The sequence below is a fragment of the Pagrus major genome, chromosome 21, assembly GCF_040436345.1.
Source record: "Pagrus major chromosome 21, Pma_NU_1.0".
Classification (NCBI taxonomy): domain Eukaryota; kingdom Metazoa; phylum Chordata; class Actinopteri; order Spariformes; family Sparidae; genus Pagrus; species Pagrus major.
In genome coordinates, this window is record NC_133235.1 from 12,706,406 (window position 1) to 12,729,140 (window position 22,735).

General features: G+C 40.8%; 3 protein-coding genes across 4 annotated transcripts; 1 reads left to right on the top strand and 2 right to left on the bottom strand.

Moving 5' to 3' along the window:
* Positions 1 to 261: 261 nt before the first annotated feature.
* On the bottom strand, positions 262 to 7,241 carry glmna (glomulin, FKBP associated protein a). Its single transcript, XM_073491815.1, has 19 exons — positions 7,139 to 7,241; positions 6,782 to 6,864; positions 6,170 to 6,295; positions 5,962 to 6,075; positions 5,709 to 5,817; positions 5,333 to 5,621; positions 5,150 to 5,249; positions 4,816 to 4,997; positions 4,638 to 4,691; positions 3,740 to 3,770; positions 3,020 to 3,109; positions 2,428 to 2,469; positions 2,192 to 2,265; positions 2,015 to 2,099; positions 1,740 to 1,849; positions 1,349 to 1,412; positions 1,011 to 1,146; positions 737 to 807; positions 262 to 646 (listed from the first exon to the last, which is right to left on the bottom strand). The coding sequence occupies exons 2-19, from the start codon at positions 6,818 to 6,820 to the stop codon at positions 557 to 559; spliced, it is 1,806 nt and encodes a 601-aa protein (XP_073347916.1). The 5' UTR covers positions 6,821 to 6,864; positions 7,139 to 7,241; the 3' UTR covers positions 262 to 556.
* Positions 7,198 to 17,771, top strand: rpap2 (RNA polymerase II associated protein 2). Its single transcript, XM_073491814.1, has 12 exons — positions 7,198 to 7,337; positions 7,569 to 7,614; positions 8,032 to 8,146; positions 8,880 to 8,978; positions 9,095 to 9,160; positions 9,273 to 9,361; positions 9,462 to 9,497; positions 9,657 to 10,785; positions 10,882 to 10,988; positions 11,702 to 11,782; positions 13,850 to 13,918; positions 17,487 to 17,771. Exons 1-12 carry the CDS (start codon positions 7,283 to 7,285, stop codon positions 17,629 to 17,631), a joined length of 2,037 nt encoding a protein of 678 aa, XP_073347915.1. The 5' UTR covers positions 7,198 to 7,282; the 3' UTR covers positions 17,632 to 17,771.
* A 796-nt stretch (positions 17,772 to 18,567) lies between these two features.
* gfi1aa (growth factor independent 1A transcription repressor a) lies at positions 18,568 to 22,368 on the bottom strand. 2 transcript variants are annotated; one of them, XM_073491453.1, is made up of 7 exons: positions 22,325 to 22,368; positions 21,072 to 21,261; positions 20,703 to 20,906; positions 19,693 to 20,096; positions 19,329 to 19,466; positions 19,025 to 19,190; positions 18,568 to 18,927 (listed from the first exon to the last, which is right to left on the bottom strand). In XM_073491453.1, exons 2-7 carry the CDS (start codon positions 21,181 to 21,183, stop codon positions 18,749 to 18,751), a joined length of 1,203 nt encoding a protein of 400 aa, XP_073347554.1. In that variant the 5' UTR covers positions 21,184 to 21,261; positions 22,325 to 22,368; the 3' UTR covers positions 18,568 to 18,748. The 2 variants fall into 2 exon arrangements, with proteins under 2 accessions (XP_073347554.1, XP_073347555.1); XM_073491454.1 differs by lacking the exon at positions 22,325 to 22,368 and having other exon boundaries at positions 21,072 to 21,467.
* Positions 22,369 to 22,735: the final 367 nt, after the last annotated feature.

Here is a 22,735-nt window from a genome sequence, read left to right on the forward strand (position 1 = left end):
ACAAAAAAAGAGGACTGCCCTTAAAGTTCACTGAAAGTAGTAAAAAAAGAACCATTCAACAATAATGAAACAGTAATAATTCACAGTTGATGTAAATGTAATGTTTATTACTCTTTACTTATAGTTTGGTAGATGTTATTACTTTGGTGTTAAAGTAATGAATAACTTCATTAACTTGTCTGATTACTATTCAAAATTTACCAAACCTCGTAGCAAATATTCCACTTATTAGAATAAACAGCACAGCAGCTTTATATAACCTGTGTGTACAAAAGTTTTTTATTTATTACAGAAGTGATACAATCTCCTGGATGTTTTATAGACACTGTACTCAACATTTTAAAGTTACACTTAGTTCTAAATACTGCTGCTGAAAACAACTTGAAACACAAAATAACACTTAACAGTGTTTGATTTGTTAACCGTTTGAAATAACGCATCATTAACTGATGCTACATATTCTTTATACAAAACACGTTAACAGCTTGAACACCTGAAGGCTTTCTTTTTTACGCCCTGAGACGATGAGGATCTCTGTTGGCAGAACTTGGGGAGTCTAAAGATTCTCCTTCACTTCGGTGAGCTCCTCTATGCGCACCAACACACTCTCGATCATGTCGAACGTGTGCAGGGCTGAGTGCAGAGCCTGAAAGAACACATTCACATTCAACCAGGTCAGCGCAGCACAAAAACACAATCAAGTGCTGTTTGATTGTCACATGAATATGAGACTGACCTGAATCTGTGACTCTGACGTCATGTTTGGCAGCTTCTCGTCACCAACGGACACAGAGAGCACCGACTCCTCTGTGGAAGACACACATGATAAAGAGGACTTTATTTATCTATCTAAACAAATACCAAAGTATGTAAAAATGAAGTCAGATTTACTACAAAATATGTGGATTTCACATTTTATATACTCCAATATATGTAACTTTTTGTACTTTCACAGGCGGTTATTACAGGTGAAACTGTAATATATAGAGACATGTGAGTGTTGATCTGACCTTTGGCCTTGCTCCTTTTGCTCTCCATGGTGTTGTGGAGCTCCCTCTCATAATGAGCTCTCGACATGTTCACTCCAACACGTAGCGGCTTCATGAACGTATCTTCTATTTTATACAGCTCGGTCCAGATCCCCGTCTGCAAGATCGAAACAGCAGCAGAAAAATATGAGGAGTGGAGTTAACTGACACACTCTGGGAAAATGTTTCCTGGCAGGTAACTTAATCACACAAAAAAAATCAATCAAACCATCATTCACTGCCACTGCTTCTGGTGTTTTAGCTGGAAGGGCGCCCTGATATTTACTGGATCGGATCAATACTCCTGCAGTAATACTCACCTGGTTCTCTGTCACTTTGTCTCTGATGATGAGGTAACGCAGCAGGTTCAGAGACTCCATAATCCTGTTTAAACAAAAAAGAAGTCCTTGGAAATAGTGCCTTGAAAAGACAATCCTGACTCTGTCCATTTACCCATTGTTTCTGATTTTTTTTTATTTAAGTGAGTGAGTTTGGATTGTTTACGCCAACACTAAAAAGGAGTTTAAGAAGCCAACTTATTATCCTTTAATTTTAAGTTTGGCTGATATTTATCTTTAACAGTGAGAGACTGACAACTCGTTCATGTACCCTGTCTTTCGCCTACTGCATGCTTTGGTTCCAGTCCCGAGCGCCCCTGAGATAAGGTCTATAGAAAATAGATGGGTGGGGTGTCATTTGATGCGTGCTGACCTGTCCAGGTACTGCAAGAGGTCGGTCTCTGGGCCGTCTGGCAGAATGAAAACTTTACGCAGCAAAGGTAGCAGGTGAACTCCCTCAAACCAGGTGTTACTGTTACCTGCCTGAAGACAGAAATGGACTCATTTTTACTTGGTTTACAAAAGAGCTTTAGTTACAACCCACACTCTGTGCCGACACTGTTATTTAGCTCTTAGTTACTCCATCAAAGCCTGTGAAAATGGCGGCAGAGTTGACAGCCCACCAAGAAATTCAAACGCTCATCTCACCTGCAGGGCAAAGGCGATCTGATTCTTGATGTTTTTGATGACGTAGCCTTCGACTCCTGAGTGACTGCTGGTTTTTAGCATGTACCTGAAACAAGGCGACAAGTAAGAGTCAATACACTGGAGGCTGGAACAGAAAGACATTTCTGATGACTTTTAAGGAGGAAAGGTAGAGCTTACTGGAAGAAATGATACTTTGCTTCAGTGTTAAACTTATCAATGCTCAGCTGGAACACCTTCAGACCTCTGGTTCGCTGTTGACAAAAAAGCATATGCGTAAATACAGTCGATCTATTTAAAAAAAAAAACTCACAGTCAATTATTTATGGCATTAAAATCTCGCCTACATAAAAACACACTTTGACAGAAGCTAATGTTACATTTGTGCAAAATTATCTACAAATGTGAAGACTTACCAGATCATATCTTGTACATATCGTCATGACCTTCACCAAGTTCTGCAAACAAACGGAGAAATCAGTGACTAAGCACGACATACAATTCAAATATGTTCTGATTAGGGATCGGAGGATACAGGATTTTATTGAGGAGAGGGATATAAACACACAGGACAAGTTGTATCCTCACATGAGTGACTTAAAAAAGCCTGATAATGTAAAGTCCGGTACTGATTTCCTGATTTTATTTGGATTTTTTCCAGATCAGATGTATATAGATACTACGAATTTAAAACTTAAGAATAGCAGGGAGTTGCCCACCATTTATTTATCCTTTATTCATGCAGGGGGACATGGTGATTTATGATTACCTTATTCAACTTTGTTTAATTCTTTTCCACAAAAGCATGTTCACTAAAAAAGATGTGTGATCCATTTGTGATACAATAAAAAATATTTGTCTCTTAACATAGTGTAAGGTAAAGTGATACCAGTATGTTAAAGTGCCAGTTTGGGAACAACCCTAATAAAATGCATGCCAGTAAAAGCATGACATTGTGAGAGTCACAGCAGAGTACAAGCTGAGGTTTGCCTGAATAACTGTGCTCACCTGAGGGACTGTGAGGAGGGTTCTGATTTCCAGCAGATCTGCAGGCAGACTGCCATCCTCCAACCGCACCAGACTCTTCTCATACAGCTCCTGTGTGACGGCAAACACACAAACGTCACACAAGATGTTCCAACACTCAGTCAGTTGACAAAATTACACTTGATGCCTCTGCTTGCGTGGATCTAGGGATGGAGACGTCTGTCAGTCTGTCGGTTAGCGTTAAGCTAAAAGCACAGCTATGCCTAAGTTCAGCTGAGGCTAACGAAGCATTGTTTACAGTGACGAAGGCTGAGTCTGAAGTGTCCTGAGTGTCTGAACTTTTATTATTTGCACCCTTAGAGGTACAAGTCAAACAATCAAGCATTTTTTTGAGCGAGTAAAGAGTGCTTACAAACTCATGGGCCTGATACAGTGGCTCATTATTCCTGTCTTGTAAATAAATGTTCAAATCTGTTGAGATGAATTTAGGAAATTGGTGTTAAAATAGTTCTAAGGACTCTCAGTAGAGTATGAGCTACTCTATATCACCCAAGAATGTTTTCACAACATTTTATCAGATGGTTCTTCAAAATAACTAAAACAGTGTTGTACTTCACAGTAAATTCTCTCTTTTGTGACTTTATCAGGTGAGAAATATTTGGAACACACAACACAAATATCCAGAATGTTGCAAAAATATAAAAGCCCTCATCTTGAACTCAACACTCCAGTTTAACTCACCAGTCCTTTCTGAATCCTGGACTCGTCAGTTCTGTCAATAAAATGTGATTGAGAAATACATTATGAGTGGTTCAGCTTAAATGCACAACGCACACTGAACATTAACCACTGAATCCAAGTCTTTGTTTATCCTGTACGGTAGTCATACTGTATGTTTTAATCTGATTCAGGCAAGAACAAATAAACACGACGATACGATGACATACAATATATCCACACAAAAGGACAGAGAGACAGTTGGACAACAAAAAAGTTCAAGAAAGTTAACATAAAATAATAAATATTAAAATAAAAATTTCAGTAGGATCCCTTCAGTAGTTCATATAAATAAATATATATAACAACAATCCCAGCTCACCATAAAAAGACAAATTCATTAGGACAATTGTGAAAGTCTTCACTAAAGCATATTTTCTGCCTTTTTATAGTGTTGTGCTACTTTGTAAAAGGTTAGTCGCAAATTATCTTTTCCAAAAATAATTGCCTTGCAACATATTTATAAAAAAACTTAAATTCAAATGTGTTCTTGATTGAGCTTTAAATATAAATATTTTACCTAACAGAATAATTGTATATAATTTAATTTATTTAATATCTGGGAACGATTTTCATCCAGAATCCCTAACGTAATGTTTAATGATGAGAGAGGACAAAGATTTTTTGTTTTGTTTTTAATCATTTTTTCGAAGCAAGGTTTCAATGGCCTTTAAAAAATGCCTTTTAAAAAATGCTCTTTTTCAATTTAAAACTTTTTATGAATTTTATCCAACAAAAATGACATATACTACAACTATTCAGATGTCAGCAGCTGTTTGCCAAACTCTGCCATTATATATGTTGTATCATGTGCACCTAAAAAACCCAAAACAGATACAATAACACTGTATGATGTATTCACCTGGACAGGAGGAGGCAAATGTGCTCCATATTACACCGCAGAGAAAACACAGGACTGTAAACACAGAGAGTCAACAGGATTAACATTTAATTCTGAATACAGTATGAATCCTCATCAGCACTGTGCTGTGCTCATCTAAAGCTACATTTGAAGAAACTCATATTGTTTTCTAACTTACCTGAAAACACTGGGGAATGTATCTGCAGCCAAGTGATGGACAAATACAAGGTGAGCCAGGCTGGCTAAAGACTCTTTGGGATAACGCACCTCCTCCTCCAGAAAACCTGGAACCTGTTTTCTCTTCAACAGAGGTTGGTACACCAGACCGGGGAGGGGCTCTCCAATAGCGCTGAGACTGTTCTGTATAAAACACACAAGAGAAACAAACCCACCATTAACACAACATCTAACAGGCCCAAACATGAGTAGAAAGCAGTCAAAACTGCAGGACCCAACACAACATTTACACAAAAGTTACAGAATAGCATCAGCTCTTTATGGTGCATGCATACCAAAATCTCTGTGGCAAAATTCCTGAGGGGAGACACAGCCAGAGTGTCTGGATCCTTGAGTTGTACCTCCAGCAGAGGGTGACTCAGAGTCTTCATACAGCTGCAGAACAGGAAAATATGAGGAGTCAGCCCTGACATTAGTATCAGGCTTCATATACTTCATATTTCAGATTTCTCACTCACAACTTCAGCAGTTCTGTCCGCAGCTCGTCCTCTTTCGCCCTGTCCTGTTCACCCGCCATCTTGTCCCCGCTCTCATATTGTGCCTTACTGTTCAGGGTGTTTTGCCTGGCCTCCTGGACAAAGGGTCTAACAAAGTCGGTCAGATCGGTGCAGCAGCGACAAAGAAAGAAGACGTCATCCTCCTCTTGCTCCTTTGTGTGAGGTAGAGGCAGTTTGGTCACTTGGTCCAGCACAGAGGACAGGGTCATGCCCAGAGACGACGCCTTACTGCTGCCCAGACACAGTAGCACTGAGAGGACGACAGATGAGGTGACACCGTTTGAGTTGACATGTTGACAAATACACTCAAGTATATATTTAAAGAGATGTTATTTACCTTTCTGTAGAGGGTTCAACAGCAGGTGGAGGCTCTCTGCTGTGGAGTAAGGGTCATCCTGCTCCAGCTGCTCCAACAGACCAATCAGCAGCTCTTTAGGTCTGCAGGTCTGGAAAACCACAACAAAGCCTTAAAAGAACATTTTTATCGCAACAAACTGCTAGATTCATTAAATTATGACTAATGTTTTATTTTATATCAAATCCTGTCATCATCACTGAATCAGATCAATGCATTCTTGACATGAACAGACCTTCAGCAGGTGGTTGAAAACTGCCAGGCACTGAGAAAGGTGCTTGTCTTCTTTCTTCAGCAGAACCTGAATCAAGGGCGTCAGCAGATTCCAACCCATACATCTCACGATGTCCTACAGAGAGCCGGGTAGAGGAGGGTTATACAGTGCAACAACAACAGTTATGTAGGAGTCTTGTCGAAACAGGGCTCAGTTTTGAGCTACATACCTGATTCTTTTCATCCAGGACAATACTGAGGACCTGTGCGCTGTTTCCCTCCTCGATGCAGGTCCGACCTGCGATCGTGAAGACGTCATGATCCTCGGTGGTGTAGCTGTCATCAGGGAGGGCTTGCTGCATGAGAGAGAGACAAAGAAAGGGGTGAAAAAAGAGAAAAAAAAAACAGACAAATTACAAACAAACAAATTGAAACTTGACAATTAATCAACAATGTTTCTTAAGGTAAAACTGCCTGTTTTCAACCACAAGTATTTGCTTCTTTTATTTCAAAGGATTGAATACATTTGAGGTTTTGGACCATTGGTTGGACATAAACAATTAAGCTGAAGAGGTCAGTTTGGGATCTGGGAAATTGTGATGCATGTTATTTCACTCAGCTGATGGAGCTGACTGAGGCCAGTGTTGTGTTTAGTGAAGGGGAACCATTATTTCTCACTGTATGAATACATTCAGATAGTGACTTGTACCAAATGTTTGTACTGGATTTCATGTGTGTAAGTAAACCAGACATGGGTGGTGATGATGATGTGTGAGGTGTGCATGTATGTAAAGGGCTGGCTGTGGTTTACTGAACCACCTCCTGTCACCTGAAGTACTCACACATCTCTGGACCACATCACTGAGCTGCTCCAGAGCCATCGCTGCAGTCTTCAGGTGGACTTTATCTTCACACAGCAGTCCTCCTAAACAGACAGGAGACTTCATGTCAAAATAAAGCACATTACACTACCTGATAATCGAGTGGTTCAGGTATGATACGGTTAAGGTCAGACAGTCTGCTGTAAACAGAGGAGAGCACAATGAATGCTAGTCTTTTATTCTGAATTAGCTTAGCCGTCGGACAGGAAACAAACATTGTCTTGTGCTAACTAGCTCTTCAAACACAGTCACAAACAGTTCAGACTGTAGCCGAATATGAAAGTGATAAACAGGAGAGTGGGGAGGTAGATAACCCACCTCAGTCACTAACTACGTGTCCATAACAGCCCGGTGAAAGTACCACGCGCTACCCGGTGACAGTGCTAACGGCTGGATTGTCCTGTTGGGCTCGCCGTAGAATGAAATACGTCATCGGTCAGAGTTGAAGCAGAAACAAACAGCATGGAGGTAGAGGAGAGAAGAAGGAGCAAAGACTCCGCTAAAGCCTCTAAAAAAGGTTAGTTTATATTAATAAATTGTTATTTCATGTTAGTATTAGGTTTTCCGAATATTGTTGCAGCCTTACGGTGGTCAAAACGGAGTTTAAACATGTTTCAGAGTCATACTCTGGTACTTTCTGGAGCTAGTGGCTCATTGACTGCTAACCAGTAACTAACTGGTCTCATATTAATGGGAGACATTTAACAGTCCTGTTAGCATTTTAACCATGTTGTTGTTTGTGTGGCAGGTGGGAAACGCGTCAAGGCACTGACAGCTGAAGAAGAAGCAAGAAGGTGTGAACGGGCATCTTTTCTCAAGATGCTAGAGTTGTTTCATTAATACTGTCCAGCTAATGGATCATTTCATACACTCATACTTAACAAAGACTGTAGTTTGGCTGTAGAATATTTATCTTACTTGACTTGAATCCATTTTGTACAGAAAATAAAGAACAAACAGTATAGGGGACGCTATTTTGAAAAAGCTAGTCCAGGGATAACTTGGTTTGGTTAACCAAAGATGCTTAGAGTAGCTCAAACTGCTTTGTAAACAAAAGATCAAATTGAAAATGTACATGTGATAGGACATCATAACATGGAATGATACATAAAAGTCACTGGCCAATATATATAATATATTGTGTTATTGTGATATGAGATTATATACCGTCTGAGATTTTCTCCTAATGTGCGTATTACATCTTGTTTCAGGAGGGAGTTGGTAAAGGAGAAGTTAAGGGAGAAGTTGGAGCTGGAGAAAAGAGCCGTGAATGTGGTGGAGCGTCTCCTGGAGGACAGTGTCGCTGAAGACTTCCTGGTTGATTGTGTATGTATCACAGAGTTCACTTTTGCAGCAGACCAAACTGAAGCCTCAGGTCACAGCCTTTCCCTAAATCTTTTAACATATTTGAGACTTCTTCTGGACACTATGATTGAGATGTGAGGTTGTCTTTGGTCTGCAGTCAGACTAGACAGTGAATTTTCTTTCACGCCTGTCTGTTCCTGTGTTATTTCTTCCTGTCATTAACCTGGTTCTTGTGCTTTTGTATCACTGCCTAGCCATTCTAATACTGATCCTGTCAACTTGATTGGCTGTTTCCATCCTGACTAGTTAGATGTTTCCCATGTTGACACAATTTCTAACCAAACAACATGGGTTGTTTTACATAAATTAACAATTATAATGAGGAAAATAATGAAGATGTGGATGAAGCGGTGAGATGATATGATAACATTTTTAATTAAGATTTAAATTCTATCCTCTCTCACCTCTTAGATTTCTTTTCAAGACAATGTGAAGTAGTTTTTTTTTCTCAGCAGAGGTCTGCTGTTACTCCAGCCTACATGTCATTTCCCCTGTGAAATATTGATATTTTAATGTTTTTTCAGGCTTTTTAAGACCTAGTGGAAGCAGTAAATTCTCACATTTGCATTTTTTTTATTAACCTGAAAACCATGGGAATAAATATGAAGAGAATCTTAATTATAGTATTTTTTTTCACTGTTGAGGTTCAGCTTTGACAAGTCTCTATGATGGGTGTTTTCTCGTCTCTTCACAGGCAAGACTCATTACTCCTGCTAACTACAAAGATGCTATAGAGGAGCGATTCATTGCTAAACTGTGTGGTTATCCCCTATGTCCAAATAAACTGGGCAAGGTAAGACCCTTTGTATCAGTGTTTACAGTCCTATACAAGCAATAAATGTTCTTGTGTCTCATATTTTATGCTTCTAATATGTTCTCTCAAACTCAGTGCTACTGTTCATTTCTTAGGTCCCGACTCAAAAGTATAAAATTTCAACTAAGACGAACAAAGTTTATGACATCACTGAGCGCAAGGTAAGTGCTGCTACGTGTGGATTAAACAAATTCCATTTTACACATAAACCCATTTATTGTTAAAGAAACAGTCATAATAAATATTATATGTGCATCTCCCTCTTGTGATTAGTGTTTCTGTAGTAACTTCTGCTACAAAGCCTCCAAAGAGTTTGAGCTGCAAATATCGAACACACCTCTTTGGCTCAGGCAGCATGAGAGGTATGTGTACTGTTTCCGTCTCACAACTATGAACTGATCATTGAATTTGATCTTGTTTTACATATTCAGACTTTGTGTTGACGTTCTTTCCCACTGACAGTCCTCAAGAAATTAAATTGATGAAGAAAGGAGATGGGTATGTATTAGCTCATGTGTTTATGTTCCAAAGTGAATATTTTAATGTATTTTTAAATAGCTGATTCAACTATCTAATGGATACATCTTGCAATTTTTTGATAAACAATATAGTTTTTCTAATAAATGGACTAATTCAGTTCAACCCATGTGTGTCCAGTGGGAGCTCTGGTGAGGAGGTGTTGCTGTCGCAGAGGCGTCTACAAGAAAAGGACATCGAAGACCCACTGGCTGCTCAAAGCGAAGACCCTCACAGCTCTCAGCAGCATTCTGCAGCAGCCGACCTCAGCCACAGTGAAAGCAGCGACATTGAACAGGAGCAGGAGTTCGTTTCCAGCGTTGTCTCCCAGCGGCAGGGACCCAGGGTGCACTGGGGCGACCTGCCTAAACGGACAGATGAAGACCACAAAGGTGAACGAGGGAAGACGAAGAGAGGGAAGACACAGAGGAGCAAGGGAGATAAAGAGGAAGTTGGGGGCCATCGAAGTGACGATGCAGAGATGGAGGGAAGATTGGGAGAAGATATGAATGGACAGGATTCAGTTTCATGTAAAACAGGAACAGGAGCTGACGCAGATAAACCCAAAGCGTCATTAGACACAGACAAACCTAACAAGGAGCAGGTGTTAGAGAAGCCTGAGGAACCCACTGTGGAAGAGGCTACATCCAAGCTGAATTTGTGCAGTTTATCTGAGACAGTCCCTCACACTGCTCCCCTGCCTGTTGACTCAACAGCAACGCAAGCAGAAGTACTTACTCCTCCACAATGTCAACACTCAAACCCCTCAACAGAAAGCAAACATCTGCCTTCTTCAACTCCGATCAACCCCAATCAGGACAGCCACAACACGGCATTGACCAACCTCAACATCACCCAGGTGGGCATGAGCAAGAGAGGCGCAGCGGGGCTCCGAGATCTACTCAAGAACCACACTGCTGCTGGAGTCAAACCCGATTCCATCCAACTGAATTTCCTCGAGTGGCTGAGGACAACATTAAAGGAATGGAGCACTGATGCGACCCTGAAGTTTCTGTATGGCGCTGGACACTCACTAAGCTCTCCTTCAGCTGATGTCAAAGAAAAAGAGGAGGAACTGGATGAAGATGACCTGGATGATGAGGTGACTAATGAGGATGCAGAAGGGGTCGATGGCGGGGTGCAGAAGAGAGTGTCAGCTGCAGCTCCAGACTACGAGACGCTGCGGAAGGAGAGCCAGCAGCTAGAGCTAAGAGTCAAGCAGTTTTATAAGGGGACTTGGATTGTGTCTGAGGAGCCACAGGGAGACGAGGTGAGTGGAGGAGAAAGAGAAAAGAGGATGGTCGTGAATCACAGGGAGACGGTAATGTTTATGTTCTCTCACACATCTCGATTGTTTCCCCACCAGGTGACAGTCCAGGACCAGAGTGCGAAGGATCCAGTTCTGCCCCTCGTTGACTCTCATGCTCAGCACCTCATCCAGAAACGGATCACTGTGGAGAAGCTCACTAGCTGGTGTGTGTGCTTTCATTTGTGTGTCTGAGTAAACGTGTATCTCTGAATATCTTTGCAGATTTTTATGCAGATTTTATTTGACACCTATGCACGTTTATATCCAAAAACCTTTTTTAATTCATTTTTGTGCAATTTCAGCTTTGAACATATGTCCTATTTGCTGCTTTGCCTGCAATCAGGGCTGCATCTAGTGATTATTTCCTTTTTAATGATTAATCTACAGATTACTGCATGATTAATTGATTAGTCTATGACTGAAACTAATTTTCTTTTGATCAATTTATTAATTAATCGACTAATCGTTGCAGCTTTAGTCACAGTTAGATTAGACTTTAGACTGATTAAGCAGCAAAATCTGACATTTAAGAAGCAAATTATTGACATTTTTGCTTGAAAAATTACTAACGATTAATCAATTATAGAAATAGTTGGCAGTTGATTTTCTTTTGATGGTAACTGGTAACAGTTTATTATGTAGTCATGAGCTTATTAATGTGTGGGCGCTGTGCTAAAGAAGCTGCTGGTCATACATTTACAGAATTATGTATTGTTTTTATCAGCACTGTTGTCAATAAATTTAAATTCACATGCAAAGTATTAATTGTTTCTGTTCAAACCATCTTAGCTCCCCTTGATAGGACAAATTTATCAACAGAAATAATTCTGTTGTGTTTGTCTCTCTGTCCCTCATCTTTTGTCTCTGTGTCCTGCAGCCTCAAAAACATCATCGGTCCTCTGCGTCTCAACATGAGTGATGTCTCCACTGACCTGAACAACCTGGTCAGGACATTCAGGTCAGTGCAGCACAAGTACACACTCCTCTCTGCAGGCCTGCTTGCTAAGGTCACACAGTTACACACACACGGTTCGATTTTAACATACTGACTACACTATAAACTCACTATAAAGTCACAAAAATTGTCCTTCACATCAACACATTTAAAGGTACAGTCCCAGAGCCAATAGCTTCGCCTGATTTCTGCATCCTACAGAATGACGGTAAACTTCTTCACTGCTGCAACATGTCTGCAGCATTTACAGTAGATACATTTTGTTATGTTCATGAGACAAGGATGTACCACGACTTTAGTTAGAAATATGTAAGGTAAACCCCAACTTAGAGTTTTTAAGCCTTCTTGAGAGCTATTTCATGATTCTGTCATGTCCTTATATTGTACATTGCAGGATAAAGGCTTTATTCTTAGATGGTAGTGACATTAACAAAGTTACTGCAACATTTTGCCCACTGAAACTTGTCATACTGCACTGAGTGTTTAAACTTATAATCAACAAACAGATTTTATTTAAATTCCACAACAGTGTGGAAAGATTTGATGATGAACTCTGGTGCCCCCTACAGGCCAACACAAAACATGACAACGACAGGAGTTTTATTAACTGTATATATTCTTTTCTTCACAGCCTTATTTTCATTTTGACATGTCATAGCACATGAAAAACACAGGCTAAGTTAAAAATATGAATTATGGGTGTATTGCATTTTGGTGCTTTAGTTCCAGGACCTTGTTGTTGTGCATGCTGGCTTACTGGGACACTTAATGTAACACAGCCATCATTAATGTGATGAGTTACACCTGTGCTTTGCCCTGCTCTGACACGTCAAAATGTCTGCTGTGACGGAAGCTTTTTGGCTCACCACATCCATGATGTGTCAGTACACATGTATTTGTTGATAGGTAATTTTTGGCATGTGCTTTTCTGTCATATCAATACCAATTTTTATTGTACATGAGGCTTTTTGATGCAATATCACCCAGTGTCATGACATTTGTCACAGGTGTTACCACTTCAGTTCTTTTAAAATTCCCCAGTGAGGCAGCATGGACAACACCAGGTCCCTGAAACTAAAGCAGCTAAACGGAATTCAGCCATCCTTCATTTTATTATTTACACCTGCTTCATTTACATTGACAAAACTGACAGGAGAGTCAGTGAGATGTTAATCGAGCTCGCTCAATACACATCCCCAAGGTTCTGAGCAACTGAATCACATCATAAAAAACAAGTGAAAACACGTGTGGGTGGAGCAAGGGACTTTAATTTCTGCCCCTTGTTGTTACCTCTGCCAAGGAGGTTTTCAACTGTGTCCATTTGTTTGTCGGTTGGTCACTTTCTTAAACATTGCGAGATAGGGCGATTTTCAACATTTTCGTTAATTTCTCAGGGACTAATGCATGGATCTAGATGAAAAAAATCTGGCATATTTAGGTGGCTGGAATCTATGGATGAGTACACTTTGATCTGGATCCTAGATTTCGGATCCAAGTGAGTTTAAAGGTGCACTATGTAGTTTTGGGGAAGAAACATATAATCACATTGTATCATAATGTAATAAATATTTTCTTTGCCCAGTACTTGTATGGTAGTTAAAAACATCTTTCAAACTTGGCCCACATTGAACGTTTCCTGTCATAGACGTGCTCTGTGTTCACATTGGCTGCTTAGGATGTTTTCAACAGGAGTGCTATTAAATCACTGTGTAGTGAGTAACACCTCCAGAGCCTTGCTTCCAGGAATTCTCTTTCTGCTGTCAGAGGCCCCGCTGACGAGAGGCTGAAACCAAAGAATATACACAGCGCTGTCACACAAACATACATCACTGCACTATTGATGCAGCCAGTGTTTGTGGTGGTTGGTCTGGCCTTGTGCACATTTTGTTTTCCTAGTTTACTTATAATCAGAATCAGGAGATTTTTGACACCTGCATAGAGAAGGTTGCTCCTACCTATTGTTATGTGTGTCTTCACGTATGTTCTGTTGTTGGATTTATTTGCAACACAAAGACAAAATCTTTAAGTTGTGACTGACCTGTTGCTCACTCTGTTTTCTTACCACTACAGGTTCACCAACACTAACATCATCCACAAATCTCCAGAGTGGACCCTGATCGCCGTCATGCTCCTTCATCTGTAAGTTTATAGTGTGTGTCTGTGTGTGAATGTGACAATCTATGTCAAGAAAATTAAAAACCATTGTTTTCCAGGAAAAACACCCTGTCAGCAAACTCAAAACCAATTTTCTTCACTGCCTAAATGTGTGAACTGTTTCTGTGTGAGTACATGACTTCACTGTTTTAAAAAAAAAAATCAATTGCAGCGTAAAAAGGATGAGATAAACATAATAAACAGCAGCCAAACTTCATGCAATGGTTGAGAAAATAGTCCACATATACATAACTGAACTAAAACTGACATCACTTTAGTGTTGTGCTATAATTTACTGTTTCATCAACAGATTGATTCTGTGCTCAAATCAAAGCAACAGCTTGGTGCAGTTTTACATAACTATCATGTTTTTCATTCAAAGAGGAAAACAATTACATTTCCCAACTGTGACTTGGATTCACTTTCAGCTTCAAAGCTTCAAGGTGCATTTGACAAGACGCTGTATGGTGTGCATTGTTTTAAGTCCATGCCATATGGTTTGTGTGTGTGTGTGTGTGTGTGTGTGTGTGTGCGTGTGTGTGTTGCTGGCAGTTCACGGACAGTTCCGTGCTGCTCCCGTCTAAGTACACACAGACGCCTCATGGCCTTATCTCCACCTGATTGCCCCTCTCCAGATCCGTGATGCGGGACAGAAGGCACACACGGACAGCCCTGTACACTCTCAAGTTAAACACACACACACACACACAATATTTCCTCTGTATACATCCAAGCAAAATGAGCACTTTAAACTGCCCCGGCTGGGAAAACTATCACCTGATGCCCGACTGACTCTGATTTATGACTCCCTGAGTGGCCCCAGGTCAGTTTGCACCAATATCATAACTTCCATTGTGAGCTTAACAAAAGAATACAGTAAATGTTGTGAAGCTTGAGGGGCAGTAGGTGACACAGATCTTTAACTCATAAAGCGAGGGCGCCTTGTGACTGTAAACTCTTCCCTCAGACAGAATCACTAAAAATTTATTAGGTTGTAAATGTGAGTGTTTGACTTCCATCCGTTGTGGAGTTTTTCAGCTAAATTATGTTTGTCAGAGTCTTACATCTAGGAATAGATAACTCTGATTTTACATAATTATCCCTCACATGCACAGTTATTATCAGGAATGAAAAAATTAAAACATGTTGTGATAAAATACTTTTCTGGTGAAGAAGAGACTAGATTTGTTTCCTACACACTCTAATTTTCACGTGAGTTTATGTCTCTTGTAATATTGACCGTGGATGTTAAGAGATAAATGTTTAAAACCACTGATTTTAAGATTTGATTTTGTGTAACTGACTTGCATGTTAAGCCATTTTTGACAGTTAGCTTTTATGTGATCCGTCTGTGATAATCAGCCCTTTTCTTTTCATCCCATGTCCCACTGGTGCTCTATGATTTCATTAGTTCCCATTTCACTTCAAGCCTGTCCATCCTGCCATTCCTCCATCATGAATAATTTGGTGTGCTGTCTTATCTATCTGCTGCACGGCAGCTGTGGAGCTAGTCTGGCCTCCTTTGTTGAGGCCAGCTGAATAATGGATGCCCCCCTGCAACACTAGACCCCGGGGTGAACCGGAGATTAACCAGCAGTGCACCTCCACACAGGTAGACAGGACAGGTAGAAGGGGAGGGAGGAGGGGAGAGGTGACGGAGATCAGCCCAAAGGTTGCACACAGTGGGTTTAAGACGGGTGGTAAACACTCTTTACATAGGGGTGTTATCTGTGCTGATTTAATAGATCATAAATAGAGCGACGATGATTTCTCAATTAGTTGATCAAAAGAAAATAAATCGCTGACTATTTTGAGATTAATCGTTTTAGTGATTTTTAAAGCAAAAATGTCAAACACAATGTCATTTACGACAGTAAATGAAGAGGTTTTGTTTTGTTTGTTGGACAAAAGAAGTGATTTGAAGACATCACTTTGAGCTATGAGAAACTGATGAGCATTTTTTGACATTTTATAGACGATTAATAGATAAAAATAATCGTTAGTTTCTTCAGGTGCCAGTTTATTAGCTACAGCAACTAAAATATGCAGTGAAAACAACAACCCTGCCATAAATAAACACCTTCATGAAATGTATAATGTCCAGCCTTTGTTGCAACTGTTTCACCAGTAGCACCACCGAGTACAGACTCCAAGACAATCCTAAAGTTGTATCTGCACCTCTATAAACTACTGAAAACTGAAAATTATAACCTTAATGAAGGTAGGATATTTTCTAGCTCAAACTTTATTGCCCAAAATAATATCAGCAGATTGAAATAATAAAGTTTACTGGGAATGTAATATTTATAAATTACCCCAAGGATCTTTTTTTTCACATATTGTGCATATCCAACAACATAAATGTGCCGATATCAGGCTCTAGTAATTTGTCTCATCTCATTCTGTCAGGTTTTTACGTGAAGTTCAGAAATTATGGGATGATTCTGGTTTTCATGGCGTCTTTCACATACAAGCATAAAGAGATAGATGGATACTTATTGATCCTGAGGGAAATTTAGGCCTCCAGTAGCTTACATGACACATACAACACCAATACACACACGAATACAAGAAAAACACAGCAGTGAAGTGATCTCTAGCCAGCAGAACTACTGCAGAGAGCTGTCATTATTGTAGAGGATATGCAACTGTAAGGTGAATAATTTTGCAGGTATGGCAAAGTAAAGTGATTAAAAAGAAATAAATAGTGTAATAATAATGACTATTGTACATAATATACATAAAATGCAAAGTATACATGCAAATACAAAAGCTGATTGTGCATTAGGCTAACGTGGCCCTCACTGGTGTTTTTAGAAACCTGGACACATAAACACCTGATCCTGGTTAAGCGGCTGAGATGTTGAAGAATCAAAGCAAGGCTGCACACAGGCAGAAAAATCAGAACCTGGATACTGTTATGATCATATGTACAGGAAGATGAAATACCAGGTTTATTATGCTCCATATAAACGTCATGTACAAGATAAGATTTAAATCCAGGACACCAATGTGCGTGTAAACACAGTCATGTAAGCAGTGAGCAGATTTGCTGAGTTATCTGATAAACAGTGCTGAGTGAAACTATAACCCCCTCAAATCTATGTTTTACTCAGCAAAGTTATCCAGATGACTCAGTTCACCTGTTTACTTTTAGAGTGGCATGAACGGTCAGGTCAGCACTGTGTACCATAGTGAAGTGTATCCTGTCTTGAATAAGATCTAAATGATAACTTAACTTTATCTATTAAAGATGCAGCTTTTCTGTTTAAAGACAGTTTTAATGGTAAAGTGTGTTCTTGTATGTATTAAAATGTACTTATATTTATGAGCATGTGAATGTTTGATTCTTATTATGGTGTCTGGTATGTCATGTTGTACAATTGTGTTATTCTGGATTTTTTTCATTTAAGAAGATTTATTGAAAAAGATTACTTTCCAAATTATTTTTTTTATGAATAAGTCATAAAACCTGTATTTATGCCTGTAAATATGTTTTTACAGTGTATCCTGGTCAGACAATGTGTGATGATTGTATGATTTTGTGTTTCAGGTTGTCGGAGGTGTCTCCGGTGGTGCGACAAGCCTTGGAGACGCCAGCATCAGTAGCGTATTTGAACACGCTGATGGAGGAGCTTGGCCTACAGGAGCAGGACCTTCTGAACTTAGTCCGGCTGTTTAAAACCCAGACACACTGACACATACACACACACACACACAACCAGATATGGACAAATATAATAAATATACACTCTAGAGGATATCAGACTGAATGAAATAAATGTGTGAATGTTTGTTTTCCATAAATAAAACTGATTGGGATAACTTTAAAACAAAAGCTCCTGTCCTTTTGTGTGATTTAACCCAGCTCTTCTTACTGTATGTGCACAATCTGTGGTGAGATGTGTGCAAATCAGATCCTTGAAGATTTAGAGCTGCTGATGTTCAACCTCTGCAGGCTTCAAACAAATCACACCCAGCTTTTCCCAGTGAAAACGCCATGTGGACACGCTGCTTATTGCTGCGCCTCTGCTGTCATAAAAGTGACGCCATTTCTCCTGACTTCCTTCACATGGAGGTTTATGGCACCATAATGTCATTTGTTATATGGGTATGTTAACAATGCGTGTGTGAAAATATTTGGTTTTGACCAGGTGGCGCACGCAACAAAACGTTTTCCTATTTAATAGTGGAGATATAAGTTGGAGCTGTCATGCAGATTGGGGACGTGATTGATGGGCCTACGTGGCTCAACACAGCTTCTCGTTTTTCACAACGTACCAACAAACAGTGGAGGATTTTAAAAAAAAATAAAAAAAATCTGTTAATTTGGACTAAATGCTCAAAAATCTAAATAATGATAATGTTTCTTATCATTTAGAAAGTAGTAAAATGTAGAGAGAGTGAAATCAAAGGCCTGTCAGTTCATAACTGAAAAAGAAACCCTGACAACTGAGCTCCTAAAGTTAATGTTTAATCCCTGACTAAATCATAAAATCACTGAATTTAAAAAAGCAGGATTTCCACTGTGGTAAAGGCAGAATTCGGTAGATTAACATTAACAACCAGCTTTGGAAACCAAAGATCACAGCCTGTATGTTTTTTTTAATTTTAATAATCATGTAAAAACACACTTCATAAATAAACTTTTATTATCATAAAATCAACCAGAGGCTAAATAATGAACTACATTCAACAACAGGATTAAAGGCCAATGCAACAAATAACAGAATAAAATAAAACACCAGCATCCATGTGTACAGTACATAAATTAAAGAAAAGTGCAGGATTTCACGTTGAAGCATCGAGATCAGCTCATTTGTGTCCGTGCTGCGTCTCCTTGTGCCTCCGCAGGTCCACTTTCCTCTGGAAGCCTTTCCCGCAGAGGTCACAGCCGAACGGTTTGAAGCCCGTGTGTTTCCTGCTGTGCGTGATGAGGTTGGAGCTCTGACTGAAGGCCTTCCCGCACACCTGGCACTTGTGCGGCTTCTCACCTGCGGCAGGAAAGAGATCACAGAATGTCAGCGCGGAGCCATTTTTACGCATTTTACGCACGGTGGCGCGTTGGACTTTTTTCACTTTGTGTCTCACCTGTGTGGATGAACGTGTGTTTCTTCATGTCTGACTTTTGGTGGAACCTCTTCCCGCAGTACTGGCAAGGATAGGGCCGCGTGTCCGAGTGGATGAGCAGGTGCGTGGACAGCGTGGAGGAGCGCTTGAAGCTTTTGCCGCAGATTTTACAGCTGAAGCTCCTCTCCTGTAAGATATGAGAAGTGTCAGCGTGGAAGGCCTCGAAACATTAGACTGAAGTGCAGAAATAACAGCAGGCCTAAAATCTCAGACGGTTTCTGGGGGCCTTTAGATGCCTCTGACTCGTTTCCAGTTAGAGGCCTACCTGTGAGTGGACCGCTCTGTGCTGATCCAGGCTCACTGCGTGTCCGAAGGTTTTCCCGCAGATCCCGCACTCAAACGGTCGCGTCCCGCTGTGCGATCGCCGCACATGGACCTCCAACCCGTGAGGTGTGGAGAACACCTTTGGAGAAATAGACAGATGACATTTTTACTTCAAAATGTAAGTCAAAATTGGAGGAAAAATATATATTCTTATTTGAGAACGATAATCCACAAATATCCCGATTGAAACGACATTAAAATTAAACTTCTTCTAGTCTGATCTCCAATTAAAAAAAAATCACTAAAATCATTTTGTGACATCTCTGAAATATCAAAACTGTTATTGTTTTGCTCAGTAAACATACCTTGCAACATTTAATGCACTTATACGATCCAACCGACTCGAGGTTAGAGCACATGAAGTCCCTTTCAGACTTGATTTCCGCCCCGCGGGGGTTCTGCTTCACATCCAGGTACAGCTCGTCTCCGTCCCGCATCCTGCAGATCTGACGGGTCGCTGAAGAAAAGTCCTGGTAGCATCCGGACACCGGGCCCCGTTGTGCGTAAAGCGGCTCGGCGCCGCTGTCCTCTGCGCCGTAGATGCTGACGGGTGAGTGAGGCTCCCTGTGGCCCTGGAGCTGGTGATGATACGGGCCCTGGGCCAGATGCCTCAGCTCCGAGCCTGAATAGGCCGTCCAGGAGTAAGGGAAGAGCGGGATGTTGAAGTGGTGAGCGTCCTCCGCTGCCGGAGTGGAGCATTTCTCTGAATCTGGAAGTTGATTTTTGGATTTAGTGAGCGTGGATGTGAGTGCGAGCTGTAGTTTATGGGGCGGCCTAAAATTACATTTTTTGGAAATTGCTTTGGGCCTTAATGGACATGCGTAATGGTGATTTTAGTGTGCAATAAAGAACTGAAAAACTCAAGTTATTGCTCCAAAATGTTGCACCTTGCATATATCAAATGGATATTTGTGTGGAAGAAGAGCAATGACTGATGACTGACATGATATCTGAGCTCATATTTTCAAAGAAATCAATTATTAAATGCAGATAAAAGATAATGCATACCAATAAACATCACAGCCTGTTCCCTTATGCCCTTATTTGTTCTCCAAAATCGTGACAAATTATGTGCTTCATATTTGTTCTGCTTTATAACCAAACTATAACATCACTGCAACATTCATAAAGCTGATACAAATTTATGGCAACAAATGAAAACCAAATTTGGAAGTTTACATAAGCTCGCTGGTCTAATAATAATGGCAACCTCACAGCTCACACGTAGGCCTAATACTAAAAAACTGCGCAGTATTTTTTATAGCCCTGTGTCACTTCTGCAAACAACTGTTGATGAAAATATATCCGAACAGACCTGGTGAGGAGGAGGGAGACGGGGGACGCCAGAAATCACAGTCGGAGGACCGCTCACACACGCTGCCTCCGCAGCTCAGCGGGGAGCTGGAGGACAGCGACCGCGGGGACAGCAGCCTGGACCCGGGGGACAGCCTGTCAGCGCCGGCGTTTACATCCTCCTGCGGCTCCAAGGTGGACTCAAACTCCGCCTGAGATTTGGTCTCTGGTGACAACAGAGGGGTGAAAATGAGTGACTGTCAATGCAACTTATGTCTGCTTGTAGATGGAGTCATTCTACTTTATTTAGGAAAATCAGATGTGAATAATTTCTGTGTTTACAATCCGCTTTGAACCATTTTCCTGCGTAATTACGCACAAATGAACCTACCTGCGCACACGTGAGCCAGAATAGTGTCCAGTCTGCCGTATCCATCGTCCAGGTAGCGGGGCTGGTGGTAGCTGTGGGCCCGTTTACTCTTCACCAGGAAAGACCTCGGCATGGTTTCTTTATTGCTCTCTTTCAGCTCTGAAATCCTCCACTTCACTTCTCTCCTCTGCACGCCGCTCTGACTTTATCTCTGGACAGATTGGAACACTATTGGTTGACAGAGGAGACGGCGTTGGGATTTTTGGCAGGCTATTACGCATGCGCAGAGAAGCGGTATCGTTTACCAGGTGTCGCTTGGCAGGTGGCCAGAAGCGGGACCACCGTCCCCCCGGAGGATCCCGGCAGATATGGGACTGGAGAGGACATATTGTGTGTCTAATAGATGCGACGTGTTTACCTGTAGAGTTTCACTTATGTTGACTTTTATTTCTTATTTTTATTATCACATAATAATAATTCCTCAAATGATATGTGTGTGTGTGTGTGTGTGTGTGTGTGTGTGTGTGTGTGTGTGTGTGTGCGTGTGCGGATGAAGTAAACCTGATCCCAGCTGGTGTCTACTGTTAGAAAAGCTGTTTAAAACGTCTGAAGATATTAAAACAAATTCAAAACCGAGATTGGATACGTGCGCTCGCCCGCCTATGATATAAATCTGGATCAGATTTATATTAAAAGCTACATTAAAAAATACTGCCTCATCAAGCCAGATGTCTCCAAAACAGGCCGGTGACGATATCATTTGAGTGTTAGATGTGTGTTTGTGGATGGGTCGACGCAGCCAGAGCAGCCTGTGATGAATAATGACCCATTTGTTTGACTGGTTGTAAAGTGATCCTGTTAATGAGACGTGCGCGGCCGCTCCGCACAACAGCCTGCTGGTGGGGAGCCTGAGTATCCCTTTACAGTTACACTGCTTCAGCTTACCCGCACTGACTTCAGCCTTATTGTTTTACATCATTAAAGCCCCCTCCCGGCCCATACACGGGCCCAATTAGCCTGCCCACTGAGAGAAATGCAGGATGGGATATTTTAAAAATTGGATAAATTAAATCAGCAATAAAAATGAAATCTGTCAAGCTCAAATCATAGTAAAGATTTGTTCAAGGTCGGACCAAAGCAAAGCGCTATCGATTTTTTTTTTTTGCCCGAGGTGGGAACTGAGTTTGTTTGATGCAGCTGCAACAAGTTAAGAGACCTTCAAGCAAAGCGCAGATAGCCGAGGCATGAAGCTGAAACACATGTGGCATACTCACACAGCAGGTACCTTATCCCAGCTCTGAGGACACACACTGTCGTGAACTCTGTCCACATTCAGTCTGAATGTCAGAGTATCAGTCACAGGCTGCAGACAGAGACACACACCACAAAGCTTCACATGCACACACTCTCTCTTTCCTCCCCTCCCTCCCACATTCACACAGAACATTTTCATGTTCGTCAGGCGTGACAGGCAAACAAAAACACTGATTCATGTTTTGATAAAACCGTATTTTTAATTTGGAGGCACTGTGCAAGAACAGATGATTGAAGTTGCCTTTCAGATGTGATTTCCTTCAGTTTTTTCAGCCTTTATTCTCACTTAAAGCCAGATTTTCTCTACATTTTTGGAATTATTAGTACAACATGTTACATGTTTGTGACTCATTTGACTTTAGGCCACATTT

Coding starts and splice junctions, on each gene's coding strand:
- rpap2 (XM_073491814.1), top strand. CDS start 7,283: ATGGAGGTAGAGGAGAGAAGAAGGAGCAAAGACTCCGCTAAAGCCTCT. Junction 8,979..9,094: donor GTCCAAATAAACTGGGCAAG/GTAAGACCCTTT, acceptor TTCATTTCTTAG/GTCCCGACTCAAAAGTATAA. Junction 9,362..9,461: donor TGGCTCAGGCAGCATGAGAG/GTATGTGTACTG, acceptor TCCCACTGACAG/TCCTCAAGAAATTAAATTGA.
- gfi1aa (XM_073491453.1), bottom strand. CDS start 21,183: ATGCCGAGGTCTTTCCTGGTGAAGAGTAAACGGGCCCACAGCTACCAC. Junction 19,191..19,328: donor ACAGAGCGGTCCACTCACAG/GTAGGCCTCTAA, acceptor CATATCTTACAG/GAGAGGAGCTTCAGCTGTAA. Junction 18,928..19,024: donor ACACACGTTCATCCACACAG/GTGAGACACAAA, acceptor TTCCTGCCGCAG/GTGAGAAGCCGCACAAGTGC.
- glmna (XM_073491815.1), bottom strand. CDS start 6,820: ATGGCTCTGGAGCAGCTCAGTGATGTGGTCCAGAGATGT. Junction 5,250..5,332: donor CGGACAGAACTGCTGAAGTT/GTGAGTGAGAAA, acceptor CCTGTTCTGCAG/CTGTATGAAGACTCTGAGTC. Junction 1,850..2,014: donor AGATCGCCTTTGCCCTGCAG/GTGAGATGAGCG, acceptor TTCTGTCTTCAG/GCAGGTAACAGTAACACCTG.